We start from the raw sequence: 19,391 nt of genomic DNA, 5'->3' as shown, positions 1-19,391 counted from the left end.
TTCGATTGAACGCCAGAATGGAATTGAATGGAAATAGATCAAAGCGAAACAGTGAACACTTGGCGATGCAGCGGAACAAATTCAATGAACCAATAATTGGCGTTCAATAAGCACCGATCCAACGCAACGGTTCTTATTGATCAGGGTTTACAGCTGGCTGGGACATTTCCAGGGTTTAGCTGTTTTAGCGTGTTGCGATGAGTGCGACTGGATGCCTGGATTCTCTCTTACGGCGAAACGGCAAGCACCCCATCACCAATTTAAATTTTTTTGCCTGTATGTATGTTTGTATGGATGGATGGATGGATGGATGGATGGATGGATGGATGGATGCCAATTATGGCATCCATTGCACTCCTGACGTTTTTGCTTGCCCTCTGGGGGGCTAGGGCCTGTTAGGCCCTTTGAGACTGTACCTGTGAGTAAGGGCTATACAAATAACATTGAATTGAATTGACTTCCACTTGTTGTGCACAATGCAGACCAGTCCTTGACCGTGGGTAAGAAGAGACGGTGGAGGCTGCTCTCCCCTGCTCTCTGACATGACAGCTCATGCCTGGAGGCTGCTGATGGCAGCAGGGGGGGTGGGGGTGGGAGGGGGGTGGTGAGGGGTGACGGAGGGGCACCGTCAGGTACAGGCAGCCTCTGCACCGCCAGCAGGGACTCTGGGGCCATCGAGGTCGAGGGGGGGGGGCAGCAGGGGCTACAGAGGCAGCAAACATGGCGAGGCAGGAGAGAGAGAGAGAGAGAGAGAGAGAGAGAGAGAGAGAGAGAGAGAGAGAGAGAGAGAGAGAGAGAGAGAGAGAGAGAGAGAGAGAGAGAGAGAGAGAGAGAGAGAGAGAGAGAGAGAGAGAGAGAGAGAGAGGCAGTGAGAGACAGAGGCAGTGAGAGAGAGAGAAAGAGAGAGAGAGACCCTAAGCGAGAGAGCGAGGGGGTTAGAGCGAGCGGTAGAGAGACGGAGAGAGTGAGGGAGGGAGGCAGGGAGAGAGAGAGAGAGAGAGCCTAAGCGAGAGAGAGGGGATGAGAACGAGCGGTAGAGAGAGAGAGAGAGAGAGAGAGAGAGAGTGATCAGGGTGATCTCTCTCCTTGTTGCCAGGCTGACCTTAACGACACGGTGGCGGCAGCAGGGCGTCTGTGTGGGGTGGGGGGTGAGGGGCGAGGGGTGCGAGGGCGCGGCCGTTCAGCAGCTGCTCATTGTCAGCGCTCAGATACGGCCGCCGGCCTCACACACCGTGGAGAAAGGTCACCCAGTCTCCGCAGGACAGCCACGTCTCGCCGCAACAGAAAGTTCCAGCACAAGCAGAAATTCCACTTGCTTAACGAAGCGAGGCCTAATTGTTTAGGCTTTTGTGGCCAGAGTGGTTTTACCAAAGGCCTTACGACAGCAGTTTAGAAGTAGAAGCACTCTGAGACACTTTATACTTTTCGTCAAGTTTACGCTGTGTTGACGATCCTGGTGTGATTGTCTCAGAAGTTGTTTAAATCAACTTGTTACAGGGCGGCATGTGGCTCAGGAGGTAGGGCAGGTTGGCTGGTTACCGGAGGGTTGCTAGTTCGATCCCCGGCTCCTCCTAACATGTCGAGCTGACCCTGAGCAAGACACCTTACCCTGACTGCTCCCGACGAGCTGGCTGTCGCCTTGCGTGGTTGACACCGCCCTCGGTGTGTGAACGTTTGCATGAATGGGTGAATGCAATATTGTAAAGCACTTTGAGTTGCCACTGGTTAGAAAAGCGCAACACACCAATTGACCATTTACTGGGTAATATCAGAGACTTTTGCGACAGAAGAAGAGACCTTAACTTGTTTGGATATTGACCATAATGTGTAGTTTTCACTGAAACCCGCTAATTTGAAGCAAATCAAAGTACACAAAGCAGGAGTCTGGGTTAAATTTCATATTTTGGTCATTTTTATCAAATATTGTTCAAATTGTTGTAGACAAATTCTCCCTGGTAATAATTTTACACCAACAAACAGAACAATAAACATGGCTTGCTTATGTTCATAAATTTGTCTAATTTCAGGCACACACAAACACACTCACTCTGCGCTACACATCTACACATGGCACGTGAACACTCAAACTGGTCCCTGATGGCCCCCTGTGTCTATAAAGCAGTGCCGTGTTGAACCAACACACGTATGAAGTTTATGGAGAGTGAATATAAAATATGACTAAATTAATAAATATCGCCAGAGCGACTTGGCCCCTAGGCAATGGCCGTTTATATGATAATGAGCTCCCTGCTCATTTGCATTTATTCATATGAAAAAAGAAAAACAAGGACCTCTTAGCAAAGAGGGAAGATGGAGAGAGAGAGTATATTCAACGGGTGTCTGTATTCTATACCAGGAAAGAGGGAAGACTTTGCACAAGCTATTATTTTGTAATTACTGTCAGTCGTCAGGTAGTTGATTACCTTTGGCCCTCACCCCCAGCGTGTGTGTGTGTGTGTGTGTGTGTGTGTGTGTGTGTGTGTGTGTGTGTGTGTGTGTGTGTGTGTGTGTGTGTGTGTGTGTGTGTGTGTGTGTGTGTGTGTGTGTGTGTGTGTGTGTGTGTTTGCGTACACCTGTGTGTGTGTGTGCAGCAGTTTGTGTGTGTGTGCGTTTGTGTGTTTATGTGGTTATTTATGCATCAGTTTGCAAGTGTGTGCATACGTGCGTGTGTGTGTGTGTGTGTGTGTTTGTGTGTGTGTGTGTGTACATTACCTACATCTTGATTTAAAGGTCCAGATCTGTTTCTGTTATAAGGCAGGGGGGTCAGGGCCGCAGCGCTGTAAGAATGAATGACGTCATGTTCCCTGCACCTCAACCCGTTCTGCTCTGGGGGCTGTTGGGGGCCCTGGCTCCCAGTAGGCGTACCTCTGGCCCGTTTGGGTTCCCAACAGGGGCTGTGAACACAGACGGGAACTTGGTCCACTTTGGTCTGGAAGAATTATAAACGCATGCATTTGTCACTTCTTAAGATCAAGAGTCAAGAGTTGTGTACCAAACAAAGTGTAGCGCACCCCGGCCTTGGTCCAGTCCCCATCGGACATGGCTGTCTGCTCCCATGCCTCTCATTTCTCTCTTTCTCTCTCTCCCCTCTCTCCGCCGTCTCTCTCTCTCTCTCTCTCTCTCTCTCTCTCTCTCTCTCTCTCTCTCTCTCTCTCTCTCTCTCTCTCTCTCTCTCTCTCTCTCTCTCTCTCTCTCTTGTCTCCTCTTCTCTCCTCTCCTCCTCTCTCTCCCAGCGGCGTGCTTGACTTGATTACCTCTTAAACCTAAATAAACAGCCCTGGTCTTCACAAGGCAACCTGCTATGAACATTGACAGGCAGGCGGCAACACAGACTGATGTAGAGATAGAGATGCTATTTGTTCCTCCTCTCCTCCTCCTCTTCTCTGCAGATAAACCCCAAGACACGCACAGACTCCTAAACAGGCACAAACACACCTGCGTACATTCATGTCGACATGAAATGATTACTATACATGAATGTTGTATGAACGTCAGCAAGGCAATTAAAAACATTGAATAAGCCGACCTGAGGCAGAGTTACGCTGTGCATCATGACACTAACGTGCACGCAAACTCACATACTTAAATCCATACACATACTCACGTGTACACAAATGTAGGCTTTCTTGGCATTCGGAATGCATCTCACACTTAGCAAAGAGAGATATAGCGCAGCTGAGTGTTTCTGTAGCAGAAAGCCCATCTGTCACTCTAAGATACAGTACAAAATGGTGTCTTTTTTGCCGACTTTTGAACAGATGCTCGGATTGTCTGCTCTTTGTTCTCTGTGGTATTATTCTTCCATGCCAGTTTAGCATTTGTAGTATTTGTGTTAACATTATTTTATTGGAATAATACATGTTCACTCACACACACCAACAGTAATACATACTCACACAATTTTCAGATTTAGTTTATGCAGTGTACTAAAATGACAAGCCCTGTAACCAGTGCATTCTCTCTATCTCTATCGCTCTCTCTCTCTCTATTCTCTCTCTCTCTCTCTCTCTCTCTCTCTCTCTCTCTCTACTCTCTCTCTCTATTCTCTCTCTTTCTCTCTACCCCCTTTGAATTTCCCCTGGGCTCAATAAACCATCAATCTATATTTATTCTCTCTCTTTCTCTCTCTCTCTCTCTCTCTCTCAGGTTAAATGCACGATCAGAATGACTATTTTGCATCACTCATACTTGTAAATTATTAGGGGTCCGAGCAGCGAAGCATACTGCAGCCAATACCGTAAGTCGAAAACTCTTGAAATTTTCAGGTATGGTTACCAATAACCCCCACTACCCATCAACCCAAAATTGTGGTACTGCACCCAAAGGTGGCGCTATTTAAAAAGTCATGAATTAGGCTTATTTCTCCTCACCAGATTGATCGGGACTCAAAATTCTTCCAGAATATTAATCGCTAGAATTAGATGCATCTTTTACACCCTGGTCTTCTGCTCTAAAAATGTTTACTTTTCCCACAATTTCATAGAAAAGCCAAACGTCCACAGTCTCAACCCATTTTGCCTATATGACCATTTTGTTATTTTATAACTACCATACGGCTATCATTAGGTGGATACCATTAACAGTGCTCATTTCAGATCTGTAATCTTTTAAGAAACATCTCTTGTGAAATGTGTGCTTGGAGTTCTCTTGATGTTGTGTGCTTATCAATCGACATTTTCACAATGTGAATGAGGCTTCATGCAGTTCAGGAATGACAGTGGCTCAACGGGATAATGCTGTGTACTGGTGAACCTTAGGATGAGAGTTTGAATCCCGAATAGAGCATTATGAACAAGCTGAACATGGCATTCTGTCATTGCCTCTAATTTAAGAAACACAACATTGAGCAGCACCTGAAATTCATCAGGCAATCAACATTCTGTCTCATTAGTTTCCAAGAATCAGACTGGCAAGACACAGTATGGCATTAAGGGGAACTTCTTTATTAACCATTTTTCCTTCATAATTAACTCTGTCATATTTATATTTCTTCCGTTAGTGTTCTTGTCTACAAATGTTTAATTTCCCCAGAATTTCAAAGATCTGTTTTGAAGACAGCCCTTAATTCACTTGAGAATTAAGGAGTTTTCTGGATGTTGTGTGCTTATCAATAGACATTTTGACCATGTGAATGAGGCTGCAGTTCAGGTTTATAAGTGGTCATCATTTCTAAAATATGACATTTATTTGTTAGATTTATATATCTTCCATTAGTTTGTTCTTGACTTTTAATTTTGCTCGGACCCTGTTAATCACCGCTTGCAGTTATATTTGTTATTATCATTTGTGTTTTATTTCTTAGGCCTAGGGCCCTCCATAAATCATTTGGGGCTGTAGCCTTGGCCTGTACGCCTAATTGCCTGCTACACAGTGTTCAGTGTTCGGACAGGGTTCACAACACACAATCCAATACAATATTCATACTTTTGGGGTCATTACTAAAAGATAACTTGTACACGCTGTCCCTCCCAGCTTACCCGGGGGGATAATGGGTTCAGCCCAACTTTGCTAAAGTCCTTCAAGAATTAATAAGACCTACTAGCGCACCGCATCTTGGCTTATTTTCCAGATGAAATCCCACAAGGTCTTCCTCCTCATCATAGCATGAAGACTGCAGAGGGTCACTCTTTGTGTTGGGATATTTTGCAGCACATGACGTCCGTCGGGTCTCTATCTAAAACGAACGTGGAGCGAGGGTGAAGTCTCTTGTGGGGGTGCGGTCGAGTCACCTCTCAGACTCAAAGGTCAAGAGCCCCCCCCTCCCCCCCTCCTCCCCCCCCGCTGTGCTGCGCTGAACACTGAATGCAAACGTTAAGCGGACACCCGCTGAACCATCCAATCATCGATCGCCCCGACCCGACCAAGAGTAATCCACTTCTTTAAAACGATACAATGGGGCGGAAACCTCCTCTCACACCATTAAACGTCTGCTTCTCTCCTTCCTCCTCCTTCCTCCTCCTCCTCTGTCAGGAGCGCCATGCCGGAACGCCGCCGAGGGGGAACGAGGGAACGGGAAAGAAAAAACGACAATATGAGAAAATGAAATAGAAAAAAATGGGGCCGATAATTGAAAATTGAATCCGTTGCAATTTAGCGGCAGCACCAATGCCCTGCTGGTGCCCTTCCCCGCGTCTGTTCCGTTCAGTTCCACCCCCCACCCCCCTGTGATTTATCTCCTGCACCTGATTGGTCACCTCTATCCAGGCGGGTTCCGAGGTACGAGGTAGAAAAGACTGAAGGAGCCTCTGCAACCCGGCTCTGGGTCTGTGGAGACTGATGTCAATTATTGTAGTCTATTCTTTCCTCTGATGACATCATTCAATCCTAGTGGATACATAGTGGACTACCACACATAAGGTTTTATGGGTTTGTAGATAAGGTCAGACACTACAAACATGACCTCTTTGCCATTTCCACCCAAGCCAGGACAGAGGTTTACCTGGTTAAATGAAAACCTGTAGGCGTGGCTTATTTACCACTCCGCCCTCCGAAACTGAATTCTTGCCTGTGTTCGGGAGATGCTTCATGAACCAGCTCCAGAACCCAAGCCTGTCTACCTTGTGTCTCTGACTAAGGCACGTGTTGAACATTCAGCACTCTCCGAGTCGTACCTCGCCCGAAACTACGATACCACAAAGGATCGAATTAGTTTTTCATCAAAAGGCACCACCACAAACATGTGTTAAGCTGTACGTTTAGTTTTTTTTTTATTATAATGTTACATTTTTACAGATTGAGGTCAGACAATTTGTTCAGGTGTTGAGCCATACTTTTGCTTCCGTGTCCCGAGATAAATCTTCTCAGTCTAATTCCCCCCCATTTACTGTTGCCCCACCGATGAAGGACGTTCAGTCTTGATTCAAAACACATTGAATTATTGATAAGCTAATTTGGGGGGGGGGGGGTGAATAATGTACTTTTTGTGTGCGTCACCTCCCTGATTAATTGAAGGTTTTCGACGGTTCACAGGGTTCAGCTTCACTTTCAAAGTCACATCGTTTCTATTAATCTTTACGGAACCAGAAACGTCCACCATTTTTTGCTTGTACTTATTCTGCCTCACGGGAAAGTGCTGATTTCTATTGTTAAAGCCCACTATGTGACTTTAATCAACCGTTTTCGTTTTCAGCAAAAAAAAAACATGAACCCTTGCATGTTAATCTTGACAAAAAAGTGGCTGCTGTTCCTCCACCTCCACCATGCCCATCCACAGCCATTCCCTTCCCATTGTTTTCTCTAAGTACTTAACACCTCCACCATCTCCCCCCCCTCCGCCCAGGCCAAAGAACAATGCCAAGGGGGCGGGTGGTGGAGGGTGGAGGACAGGGGTTGGAATGTGGGTAGGCGGTAATGGAAGGGTGGAGATGGTGAGGTGTTGAAAGGGTGCGAGCAGCCAGGCCAATCACAGGCCCCGCTGGGACAGACGGAGGCAGGCTGGGGGCAGATGTGAGCAGACCTGGAAGCCGAGGGGAGGGGAGACGCATGTAGAAAGGCGGAGGTGTAATCACAGCGCTATTGTGGCGAACAGTTGGACCTCGGCAGTGGCAGCCACCAGGCCCTACGCAAATTACCCCCTTTAAACATCTCCCGCTCAACGCCGCCGGAAGGTTACGCTGGCACATCGGCGGCCCTGGCGTCGCGAGGTGCGGCGGGAAGAACCTGACTACAGAATGTCAGGAGGAGAGGAAATTGCGGGGCGATTGGGCTCCGATGGCGGTGTCCATGCAGAGTGCCGACCGTGTTCTGGTGTGAATGGGGAGAGTTGCAGCTAGCTCAGGGGAGGGTATGACACTAGGTGGTACAACCTGCGACGATAAAATTCATTCTACCAAACTCGTACCGAACCGTGATGTCTAAACCGAGGAATGAACCGAACCGCGACTTCAGTGTACCGTTACACCCGTTATATAAATTATGAATTAAATAATTATTATAAATTATTAACATATATTTTTGGATTAAAAGGTGTACTGCTGATCTGTAGACAGCTGCGGAACACATGTTGATGTTACTCAAAGCAAAGGCAACTTGTTATACCACAAAAAATATTGATGATTACATTTAGAGCATTTAGCAGACGCTTTCTTCCAAAACGTCTTTCAACCATTAATGGATACATTCACACACCGATGACGGTGTCAACCACACACAGCAACAGCGCTCGTCGAGAGCAGTTAGGGTGAGGTGTCTTGCTCAGGGACACCTCGACTCTCAGCTAGGAGGAGCTGGGGATCGAACTAGCAACCTTCTGGTAACAAGTCCTCCACCTCCTTAGCTAAGCCAATTTATAGATATAGAAATTTCATGTAATTTGCATAACCTTCTTCACTTCTGCACCTGAGAATAACCTGACCTTTCACACTAATGTCACTATCAGTGCTTCGTAGATGTGAGAATTAACACATCTACATCAGGTAGAGCAGCCCAAAGGCCCTGCCGCCATCATCATCCCTCCAGCATGCAGCGGATAGGAATACAGAAGCAGAGTAGAGTAGAATCTATCGACCGCTCTTCCAGCGACTCAGCCTTTGCTGAGGTACCCCCAACTGGGGTCTGAGAGGAGCAGAACCCAAACAGTCAGTTGGTTCTCCATCACTTCAGCAGTCGCTGGGTTTCCCTGAGAACTGGGACTCCTGCTCCGAATTAGAGAATTAAAGATAGCTCACGGCTGTTAGACACAGCAGGGACACCAAGTCCGCTCATATATTGTTTCTCGCTCTTCCTCTCTGCTCTCTCTCCGTCTTATCTGTCTCTGTCTCTCTCTCGCTCGCAGCGCGCGCACGCACTCGTTCTCGCTCGTTCTCGTCCTCGCTCTCTCTCGTTCTCTCTCTCTCTTCTCTCTCCCTTTTCTCTCTCTCCCTCTTCTTACTCTTCTCTCTCTTTCTGCTCTCTCTCTCTCTCTCTCTCTCTCTCTCTCTCTCTCTCTCTCTCTCTCTCTCTCTCTCTCTCTCTCTCTCTCTCTCTCTCTCTCTCTCTCTCGCTCTCTTTCTGCTCTCGCTCTCTCTCTCGCCCTCTGTCTCCCTCTCACTCTCTCTGTCTCTCTCTCTGCTGTCTCTCTCTCTCTCTCTCTCTCTCTCTCTCTCTCTCTTTCTCTCTCTCTCTCTCTATCTCTGCTCTCTCTCTCACCCTCTCTCTCTCTGTCTAACTCTATATATTCTCCGCTGTCTATTGATCTCCCCGTAGTCTTCTCCATGTTTTTTTAATCCCTCCTCGTGCCTCCACCATCCCTCCCCTTGGTGTGGGATCCTGGAGTGTGTTTCAGAGTCTCAATGTCTCAACGTTTCCCGGAATCAGGCCATGTTTATGTCGGTTTGCTGAGGGCTCACCAGGATGGCCAGGTAGAGATCGGTATAATAATGGTGTGAGGATATGGATTGGGGTTTGGATTCTGACAGGGTTACCTTCCGATTAACACACGTCCGGGTAGAATGCTGCCTCATGGGAGGACCTCCGCGTACACTGTCATGCTCTGTGCGTATGTGCGTGTGTGTGTGTGTGTGTGTGTGTGTGTGTATGGGTATTTGTCTAGCCTGTGGGACAATGGCATGATGTGCCGTGCTGATCAGACATTGTTTTGCAAGGCAGTGCACAGCCACGATATCATAACGAATGTGCACGCACACACACACACACACACACACACACACACACACACACACACACACACACACACACACACACACACACACACACACACACACACACACAGTCAACACGCACAAACATACACACATGCAAACACACGCATGCGCACATACACACACACATACATACGCACACATACATACATAGACACGCAGTCACACAGGCAGAATGACGCACACATACACACACAAGCACACACACTGTGTGAGTTCCATAAAAGGACTGACAGAGTTGATGTGTTGTGTGCTGTATAGAACTGTATTGGGGAAACAGAGTAGTTTGACCTCAGTTGCTCTTTGCAGTGTTGTCGTGTTTCTTAGGTGACGGTGCTCTCCTATTCACCCCCCCTCCCCCCTCCCCCTCAGCCCAGTCGGGACAGGTACAAGAAAGAGACTCTGATGTGTGACATCAAGTCACAGTCTTACACAGTGAAATCCTGCGCCTGATGTGGATCATTACATGAAACCGCTACTCATTAGAGTTATTACATTGAATCCTGCATTGTAACTCAAATGTATATAATTCTTTAATGCATTTCCATCCATTCCTGCATAATGCATGTTGTAACTATTATGATGTGTAGGCTTTTGTTTATTTATTTATTGTAAATTTTCCCTGGAATGAAGAGTGCAGGTGTATGTTATTCTTGGTGTGCATTTTGTGTCTGAGAGATGTTCTTGTGATGTTGTATTAGGGCCAGGTATTGCTTGGTATTTATTTCTCGAATTGATTCAAGTCTGATTCACAAGGACCCAATTCGATCCCTGATTCAATTGGACTTGATTCAATATTGATTCGGTTTGGAGTATTTCAGTTACAATTCCAACCCTGCCTGGATATGAAAGAGGTTCTCAGAGAACTCACACACACACACACACACACACACACACACACACACACACACACACACACACACACACACACACACACACACACACACACACACACACACACACACACACACACATATCGACACACACACGCACACACTCAAACACACTCAAACACACACACACACACACACACACACACACACACACACACACACACACACACACACACACACACACACACACACACACACACACATCAACCCGTAACAAAGAGTCTGCCTGCTAATTATACCTCGCACACAGGGCTAATTAATGAGGGTCAATTAGGTTTCCCAGTATCATGTTGAATCTGCAGCTGGCCGGTTGCTATGTCTGAGTCCATGCTGATGTGAGTGGATGGGGAGGAGATGGGGGGGGGGGGGGGGGGTGTTCTGACCTAACAGCTCCTCTGGGACGTTTCTTACTCACAGGGCCTGTTGTAATAGGCCTGTCTGCCCGGGTATGTTACGATAGGCCGACTGAACTAAAGGTCAGAACCCAGCCGTAATAAGGACATAATGTTCACCGCTGGTACAGTTCTACCGGCTGGATCGAGACATTGGCTGGGGTGTGAAATGAAGAAGATACTGTGTATTATCCTATTCATGGTAGCTCATGATACCTGCTAACCTGTGTGTGTATGTATGTGTGTGTGTGTGTGTGTGTGTGTGTGTGTGTGTGTGTGTGTGTGTGTGTGTGTGTGTGTGTGTGTGTGTGTGTGTGTGTGTGTGTGTGTGTGTGTGTGTGTGCGTGTGTCTGTGGTTGTGTTTCTCTGTGTGTATGTCCGTGTCTGTGTGTGTCTGTGTATGTCTGTGTGTCTCTGTCTCTGTGATTGTCTGTGTTCGTTGTGTTCGTGTGTGTGTGTGTGTGTGTGTGTGTATGTCTGTGTTCGTTGTGTTCGTTGTGTTCGTCTGTGTGTGTGTGTGTGTGTCTGTTCGTCTGTGTTCACCTGTGTGTCTGTGTGTCTGTGCGTCCGCGTGCGCCTGCGTTTCAGAACACGGCTGTGGGGACGTCGGTGTTCATGGTGAACGCCACCGACCCGGACCAGGGCACCGGGGGCAGCGTCCTCTTCTACTTCCAGCCGCCGTCGCCCTTCTTCGCCATCGACGGCGCCCGCGGCATCGTCACGGTCAACCGGACGCTGGACTACGAGACCACCTCAGCCTACCAGCTCACCATCAACGCCACGGTCAGGGGACGCACGCGGTCACTCTCACGCACACCACATTAATTCACTCACCTAGGGGTCGACGCATTGTAGCTCAGGAGGTAGAGCATCTCAGCGGGTAACCAGAAGGTTGCTAGTTCGATCCCCCCGCTCTGAGTGTTGAGTGTCGAGGTGTCCCTGAGCGCGGTATAAATGCAGGTTTACCACTCCCTCACTCACTCACACACATGCACATACACACGCACACACCCACATCAACATGAAAACACACTTATGCACGGACCCGCGGACCAGTAAACAAACACGGGGAGATAGACATGGTTTGCGCTAACGTGTGTGTGTGTGTGTGTGTGTGTGTGTGTGTGTGTGTGTGTGTGTGTGTGTGTGTGTGTGTGTGTGTGTGTGTGTGTGTGTGTGTGTGTGTGTGTGTGTGTGTGTGTGTCCACCACCATCAGGACCAGGACAGGTCGCGGCCTCTGTCCCGGTTGACCAACCTGGCCATCCTGATCACAGACATCCAGGACATGAACCCGGTCTTCACCAACCTGCCCTACAGCACCAACATAGCGGAGGACAAGCCCCCGGTCAGTACCCCCACACCACCACCTCAATATGCACCCACCGTACCGCCACCTCCACCACATGCACCAACGGAACCTCGCCCTCCACCTCCATCTCCACCTTCTCCAGTCTCCCTATGGGTCATCATTCCTACTTTGCCCATTCTGTGGTGTCTTATCTTCGCTACTACAATTGTTTAGCTGTCCTCTCTCATTTAGGGCATTTAGCAGATATTTGAGCTAAAGTCACTTAAAATAAGCACATTTCTGTAAAGAAAGAGCAACAATATATCACTGTTGGTACAGTCAGGATGTTCATAGAACCAAGTGCCCAGCAGTAACAACCTCTAGGTTAACCCATTCCCTGTATACAACAAAGGGATAACTTGTACGCAACGCTAAGTAATATTCTTAAGTGCCAGGACGCACAACATATAATAAGTGCGTAATTGGGGGTTGTTTTGGGGGGGGGGCTAAGGGGGAGGCTATGCAGAGTCCAGGTGAACACTGAACAAGTCTCTGCAGTCCTGCATCGACAAAGAGCTCGATCCACCACTGCGGTGCCACGACCAAGAAGAGTTGTGACTTTGCTGACTTTGCTGACACACTTCCATCCCGTTCCTTTTCTACTTCATCCTCTCCCTATATTGATATTTGTACTCTTATTTCTTCGGTCCCCCCTCTTTGACCTCCTGTTCTAATTGTCTACTTCCTGTCACTACCTTCTCGTGAGGCCATTCAGCCTGTGTTATGCGTTATGGCGTGTTTGTGTGGCTGTGGTGTACGGCTGCGTCTGATGGGGGTGTGTGGGGGGGGTGGGGGGGGGGGGGAGCTCAACCACTCCCCCCCTCCCACCCTCCCCCGTGCTACGGGCGGCTACCCAGGAGTTAGGAGTTAGAGGGGGTGTAATTACTGGGGGGGATTTATGGGGCTACTTCCAGAGGTGCGAGGCCCTCAGCAAAGGTCACTTGGGCCAGAATTTATCTCTGTGTGCCACCCCCCTTGTTCCCTGCCGCAGTCCAAGTGGGCGTTTGTGTTTATGTACGTGTTGGTGTCTGTTTGTGTGTTTGTGTTGGTGTGTGTGTATGCGTCTGTGGTGTGGGTGTTTGTGCGTCTGTTGGTGGGTGGGTCTTTGTTTGTGTGTGTGTGTGTGTGTGTGTGTGTGTGGGGGGGGGGGTTTGTATGTAGGTGTGTGTTTGTGTGTGTGCATCGTGTGTGTGTGTTTGTGTGTGGGTAGGTGTATGTGTGTGCTCACAGGGGTACATTGTTCATTGCCGCCATTCTTGATGAAACAATCAACACAGTGAAAGGAAAGTGATTTTCTTGACCTAAAGTTAGCTCTACCTGCGGCTCATTGTGCTCTTCAACAACAAGGTTTCAGTGGGAGTCTAGAACCTTCTTGTGTGGAGGGAGAAAGCCTTTTTTGATTTTAATTGCCAAAATTTGTTTGTATGCATCTGTGTGACTTGGGTGTGTCAATATCTCTGTGTGTCTTTATATGAATATATATATATATTATTTTATGAATACAATATATTATAAATTAAAATATATATTTATCAATAATTGTAGTCATGCTTACTTTTATAAATGAAGAGTGATTTTATTGTCTGGGAGTGTGTGTGTGTGTGTGTTTGTCTGTTTGTCTGTGTGTCCTTGTTTCTCTGTCTGTGTCTGTGTCGTTGTCTATGTCTTTGTCTGTGTGTCTGTGTCCCTGTGTGTGTCTGTGTGTCTGTGCCATCGTGTGTCAGTTCCATGATCCTGTTTGTTCCCCAGCAGGTGCCTCCTCTCCATCCACTCCTAGCCCTCTTCAGCCTTTAATAGGTGCGCTCCGTACCCTGTGAGCCTATAGTTGCTGTTGGGCTAATACGAGACACGTTACGACCACTCCCCTGGTTCAGTGCGCCACGAGTCCCAGCTGGCTAATGGGCCGGCCACTTGATGTCTCTACACACTCACCCACGGTTATACACAGGGGTGTTCAACGTGCCCTTGGCCCTCGCTTCTCTGCCATGGTTGCGCTCTCCCACCCAACCAATGCCCTGCTGACACAACCAAACACACACGCACCCCCTAACGCACACACACACTCACACACTCACACACACACACACACACACACACACACACACACACACACACACACACACACACACACACACACACACACACACACACACACACACACACACACACACACACACAGGGCTACGCAACTCCACTGTTCACTGTTACTGTAGCTGGTACCACCTCTCTCTCTCTCTCTGTCTGTCTCTCTCTCTGTCTCCATGTCTCTCTCACGCTCTCTCTATCTGTGATACTCGCTTGCTCTCTCTCTCTCTCTCTTTCCCTCCCACCCTCCATCTCTCTCTCTCTCTCTCTCTTGCTTATTCTCTCTCTCTCTCTCTCTCTCTCTCTCTCTCTTCTCTCTCTCTCTCTCTCTCTCTCTCTGACTCTCTATCTCTCTCTCTCACTCTCTCTCCGTGTCCCATACACCGTTACAATCCCCCACCAACCCACCCCTCTAACACACACGACCACACACACACACACACACACAACCCCCTACACACACCAGCCTGGTCCACCCCTCTCGCCAGGCCACTGCAGGGCGTGTGCTGCACTACAAATGTCAAGTGCTACATTTGCATGGGTGTTAACGGCCCGTGACAGAGTCTGCGGCCGGCGTGGCCAGCGCTCCCCGATCCATCAGCCGTCAGCGGGAAGGTCACAGTGGGGGGCCGGCGGTCCACCGCTGGGGGAGAGGAGGACACATAGAGAGAGCCCCCACGTGGCTGCAGAACCTGCCTCCGCCAGTAGAGGGCGCTGGGTATTCCGGTTAGAGTGTTGCCACAGACGGGCATCAGGGGGGGGGGGGGGGGGGGGGGTTTAGAGGCTGGGTGTGTGGGGGGGGGTGGTCTCTATTCCTAATAGACTGGAGGATAGGCCAGAGAGTTGAGAGCGCAGCATGTTCAGGGCTACTGGCAAACACCACCCACGTAGGATCAGTTTGCATAAAACATACACACATACATACACACATACACACACAGACATACATACACTCATAGAGACATACACACATTTACACACTCACTCACCCACTCACTCACTCAATCACTCACTCACTCACTCACACATACATTCAAACATAGAGGCACTTACACACACATTTACATAGATACATAAACACTCACACACACACACACATAGATACATGCGTACATACATACATAAATGCATGCACACAGATACATATATATACACACCACCGGAGACACACAGAGGCATACAAACAGACAGAGGCACATAAAAACACACACAGACATAGATACCCGCACGCACACACACACACACACACACACACACATTGCTTGTCTGCATAGAGTATTCGATCAGGCGCTGTCGTTTCCATTAGTTAGTGTTTGGTGATGATAAGAGCGGGGCCCGCCCGGTGACAGAGCGCGTGTCAGCGGTCCTCAAGGCCCCTGACATTTGAGCGCGGGGCGGGCCTATCAAACACACCGCCCTGCAGCCCCGGGCCATTGCTCAAACGTGTTGACTCGTTCAGCCACGTTATTCTGTCTCTCTCTCTCTCTCTCCCTCTCTCGCTCTCTCTTGATCTCTGTCTTTCTCTCTTTCTCTCTTCCTCGTTCTTGCTCTGTCCCTCTCGCTCTCACACCACACTCTTGCTCTCGTGATCTCTTGCTCTCTCTCTCTCTCTCTCTCTCTCTCTCTCTCTCTCTCTCTCTCTCTCTCTCTCTCTCTCTCTCTCTCTCTCTCTCTCTCTCTCTCTCTCTCTCTCTCTCTCTCTCTTTCACTGTCTCTCTCTCCAGGAACACAAGGATCTCCCTCTCGGCACCTCTGCCACTTCTTCTTGTATGTGTGTTGGGCCTGTTTGTGTGTGTGGTGTGTATCTTCCTCTCCTTCTCTTCCTTTTCCTCTCTCCCTCTTTGCCTTCTTCTACATCCTATGATCAAACTGTCACCAGAGGAGGAGAAAAAAACGTAAAAAGATGAAGACATCACATGAAATCGCAGGGAGGGTAAAAGTTTTTTTTCGGCGGCTCTTGCTTTGAACATCACGGCACCGCTGCTCAGACATCTCAGCCCATTCCCCGGGACAAAAACAATTTGTCTGTCAAACCAATGAGCTCCAAATGGGCACGAAATCACAGAGGTGCTGTGTGTGTTCGGCACACAACCCCCACACCTCCTGCCACCAGCTGCCACGTCTCTCTGGCACACCTGATTGAACATATTCCACCTGCGTGGACTCTCTGAGAATATGTCCTATTAGAGCGCCGTCCTAATCTGCCTCCCCTCCGCATTCACTTTGCATTTCCCTCCCCTCCTCCTCTCTCTCTTCTCTATCTGTTTTGTCACAGCTGTGTGTTTGGTTGTGTGTGTGTGTGTGTGTGTGTGTGTGTGTGTGTGTGTGTGTGTGTGTGTGTGTGTGTGTGTGTGTGTGTGTGTGTGTGTGTGTGTGTGTGTGCTTGCGTGCGTGCGTGTAAAGTTTGTGTGTGTACATGTGTGCGTAGTGTGTGTGTGTGTGTGTGTGTGTGCGTGTGTGTATGTGTGTGTGAGTACGTGTGTGTGTTTGTGTGTGCCTGCGTTTGTATCTCTGCCATAGATCAGTGTGTCGCCCCCCACTCTAAAAGGCCTGTAATTGATTCTGCTGTAATTGGTCAATGACAGAAGACGCTTTGGCAGAAATGAAGCATACTCGCGTCTCCAACACAATTTGTAGAATCAATGGGAGGCAGAGAGATTTGGCGAGAGACGAAAAAAGAGGGAGAGAGAGAGAGAGAGAGAGAGAGGAGACAGGGTAGAGAGATAATTACGAAGTGTGTAGTGGGTCCTGCCATTTCGTTCTCCATTGCACAGGAGGTGTTTTCTGACGTATCACAGCCATGTCTGATTGAGGCGAGAGCGCTCAGGAAGCTCTACGGATCAAAGACTTTTCAAATAGCTTTCTCTCAGTCGCCGTCGCTCTCTTGTTCTCTCCCCCCACTCCTCTCGCTTGCCCCTCTCTCCTTCTGGGTCGCAATGCAGACTCACTGGCTCAGACGGAGAGTTTTAGAAACAATAAGAGGTGAAATCTGCTCGGATGGATAGCTAATGACCCACTACACAGCAAAACAAGGAGATAGGGGGAGAGAGAGGGAGGCTGGAAAAGGGGGAGAGAGTATTTATGACCACCCTGCTGTGATGCAGTTTATTATTTTGCAAAAAAGAGACAATTTTGTGGCTTTTGGAATGTATAGATGATACAGGGTCTAGGCTTGACGGTAAATCAGATTCTGCACTAAATGCGTCTTCAAGTGTTATGGTGTCTGCATTCTAATAGAATACTTCTACCTCATCCCTTCATCCCTGGGGATGCCTTCAAAATATCTGACCCGCTGGTTCATAAACCAGCATGTTGAGTCGAAAATGTAAACACCGAGGCAACATCAAAGGTGGCGAAACATATTTGCTCTCCTATGGTATCAATAAATCAAGGTGGATGAGCAGGAGTAAACAATTCTTGCTCATCCTTTATGTCATGTTATTTCATTTGTTGCAGCTGTGTATTCACCGACCGTCTCACTGATGCTTGGTGGAACTGAAGGGAGAGTCTGAAACGTACTCCGTTTGGAGATGCTATTTGGCTGCATAATTAGCTTTTTCTCTATTGACTGAAGATTACACAGCCAATATTATACGCTGTTTGTGTTTGTGTGGGTGTTTGTACTTATGTGTATATGCTTGTTTGTGCCCACGTGCCTTCCTAATCATGTATGTGTGCAATGGAAATGAGTTAGTGTGTCTGTATGTGTGTGTCTTTTCATGTGTTTATGCTAATAATGCCTGTGTGGCTGCCTGCACATGTGTGGGTAACCGTATGAGTGTGTGTGTGTGTGTGTGTGTGTGTGTGTGTGTGTGTGTGTGTGTGTGTGTGTGTGTGTGTGTGTGTGTGTGTGTGTGTGTGTGTGTGTGTGTGTGTGTGTGTGTGTGTGTGTGTGTTTGTGTGTGAGTCCAGTAACTTGCCCAGAGAAACACAAAGTCAGTAAGGTATTGACTGTGTGTTTTTGCGTGCACGTTACTGACCATGTGTGCATGTGTTTATGGGTGTGCGCGTGTGTGTTTGGTTGTGTGTGTGTGTGTGTGTGTGTGTGTGTGTGTGTGTGTTTGTGTGTGAGTCCAGTAACTTGCCCAGAGAAACACAAAGTCAGTAAGGTATTGACTGTGTGTTTTTGCGTGCACGTTACTGACCATGTGTGCATGTGTTTATGGGTGTGCGCGTGTGTGTTTGGTTGTGTGAATGCTACTGACCGTGTGTGTGTGTATGGGTGTGCGCGTGTTTGTATGGGTGTGTGATCGTCACTCACCATATGTGTGTGTGTGTGTGTGTGTTTGAGTGTGCGTGCACATTACTGATCACGCACTTGCGTATCTGAACGGGCGTTTGTGTGTGTGTGTTTTCTGCTTGTACATAACTGAACAGGGGAGTTGTGTTTGTGTGTGTGCGTTACTGACCGTGTGTGTGTGTTCATGCACGTTATTGAATGTGTATGTGTGTGTGTTGTTGTGTCTGCAGGGCTACGAGGTGCGGAAGATAAGAGCCATTGACCAGGATCTGGGACGCCCGCGTGGGATTGGCTACACCATCATCTCAGGTCCGTGGCACATAATCAATCCGACATCAGCCGCCGCACCGGAGAGTCAATCGCTGCTTATCATAATCCCTCAGCCATAATAGACAAGCCTCATCAAAGACCAGCGATCAATGGCTGCTGGGGCGGCCACGTGCTCCACAGAGCAGTTCATCATCACCAACAGGTCGGGCCCTCCGGGTCGCTATGGGCATACTCACGGCTGGGGGTCTAGACTTCCCATCCTCCTCCAAGCCTCTTCCCTATCATGAGGAGTCTGGAGTCTAGAGTCTGGAGTACTCTTCCTAAACTCTGCCCTATCATGAGGAGTCTAGACTTTAGTCTTTAGACTTTGGACTCGAGAGTCTAAAATCTAGACAAACCTTTTCCCTATCGTAAGGAGTCTAGAGTCTATTATAAAGTCTAGACTTTAGACTAGAGTCTAGAGTCTACACTTTAGACTCTAGTCTAGAGTCTAGAATTTAGAGTCCTCTTCCCAAACTCTGCCC

At 48.3% G+C, this 19,391-nt stretch overlaps 1 protein-coding gene across 1 annotated transcript in view; it reads left to right on the top strand.

Annotated features, from left to right (window-relative positions):
• cdh23 (cadherin-related 23) overlaps window positions 1-19,391 on the top strand; it is a 160,408-nt gene that overhangs the window by 44,502 nt on the left and 96,515 nt on the right. The window contains 3 exon segments of the mRNA XM_060073834.1: window positions 11,512-11,706; window positions 12,141-12,269; window positions 18,828-18,906. Of these exon segments, the coding sequence (XP_059929817.1) occupies window positions 11,512-11,706; window positions 12,141-12,269; window positions 18,828-18,906 (403 nt within the window).

This window comes from Gadus macrocephalus, chromosome 15 (assembly GCF_031168955.1).
Source record: "Gadus macrocephalus chromosome 15, ASM3116895v1".
Taxonomy (NCBI): domain Eukaryota; kingdom Metazoa; phylum Chordata; class Actinopteri; order Gadiformes; family Gadidae; genus Gadus; species Gadus macrocephalus.
The sequence above is the reverse complement of the archived record's forward strand: the minus strand, read 5'-3'. Positions and strand labels throughout refer to the sequence as shown.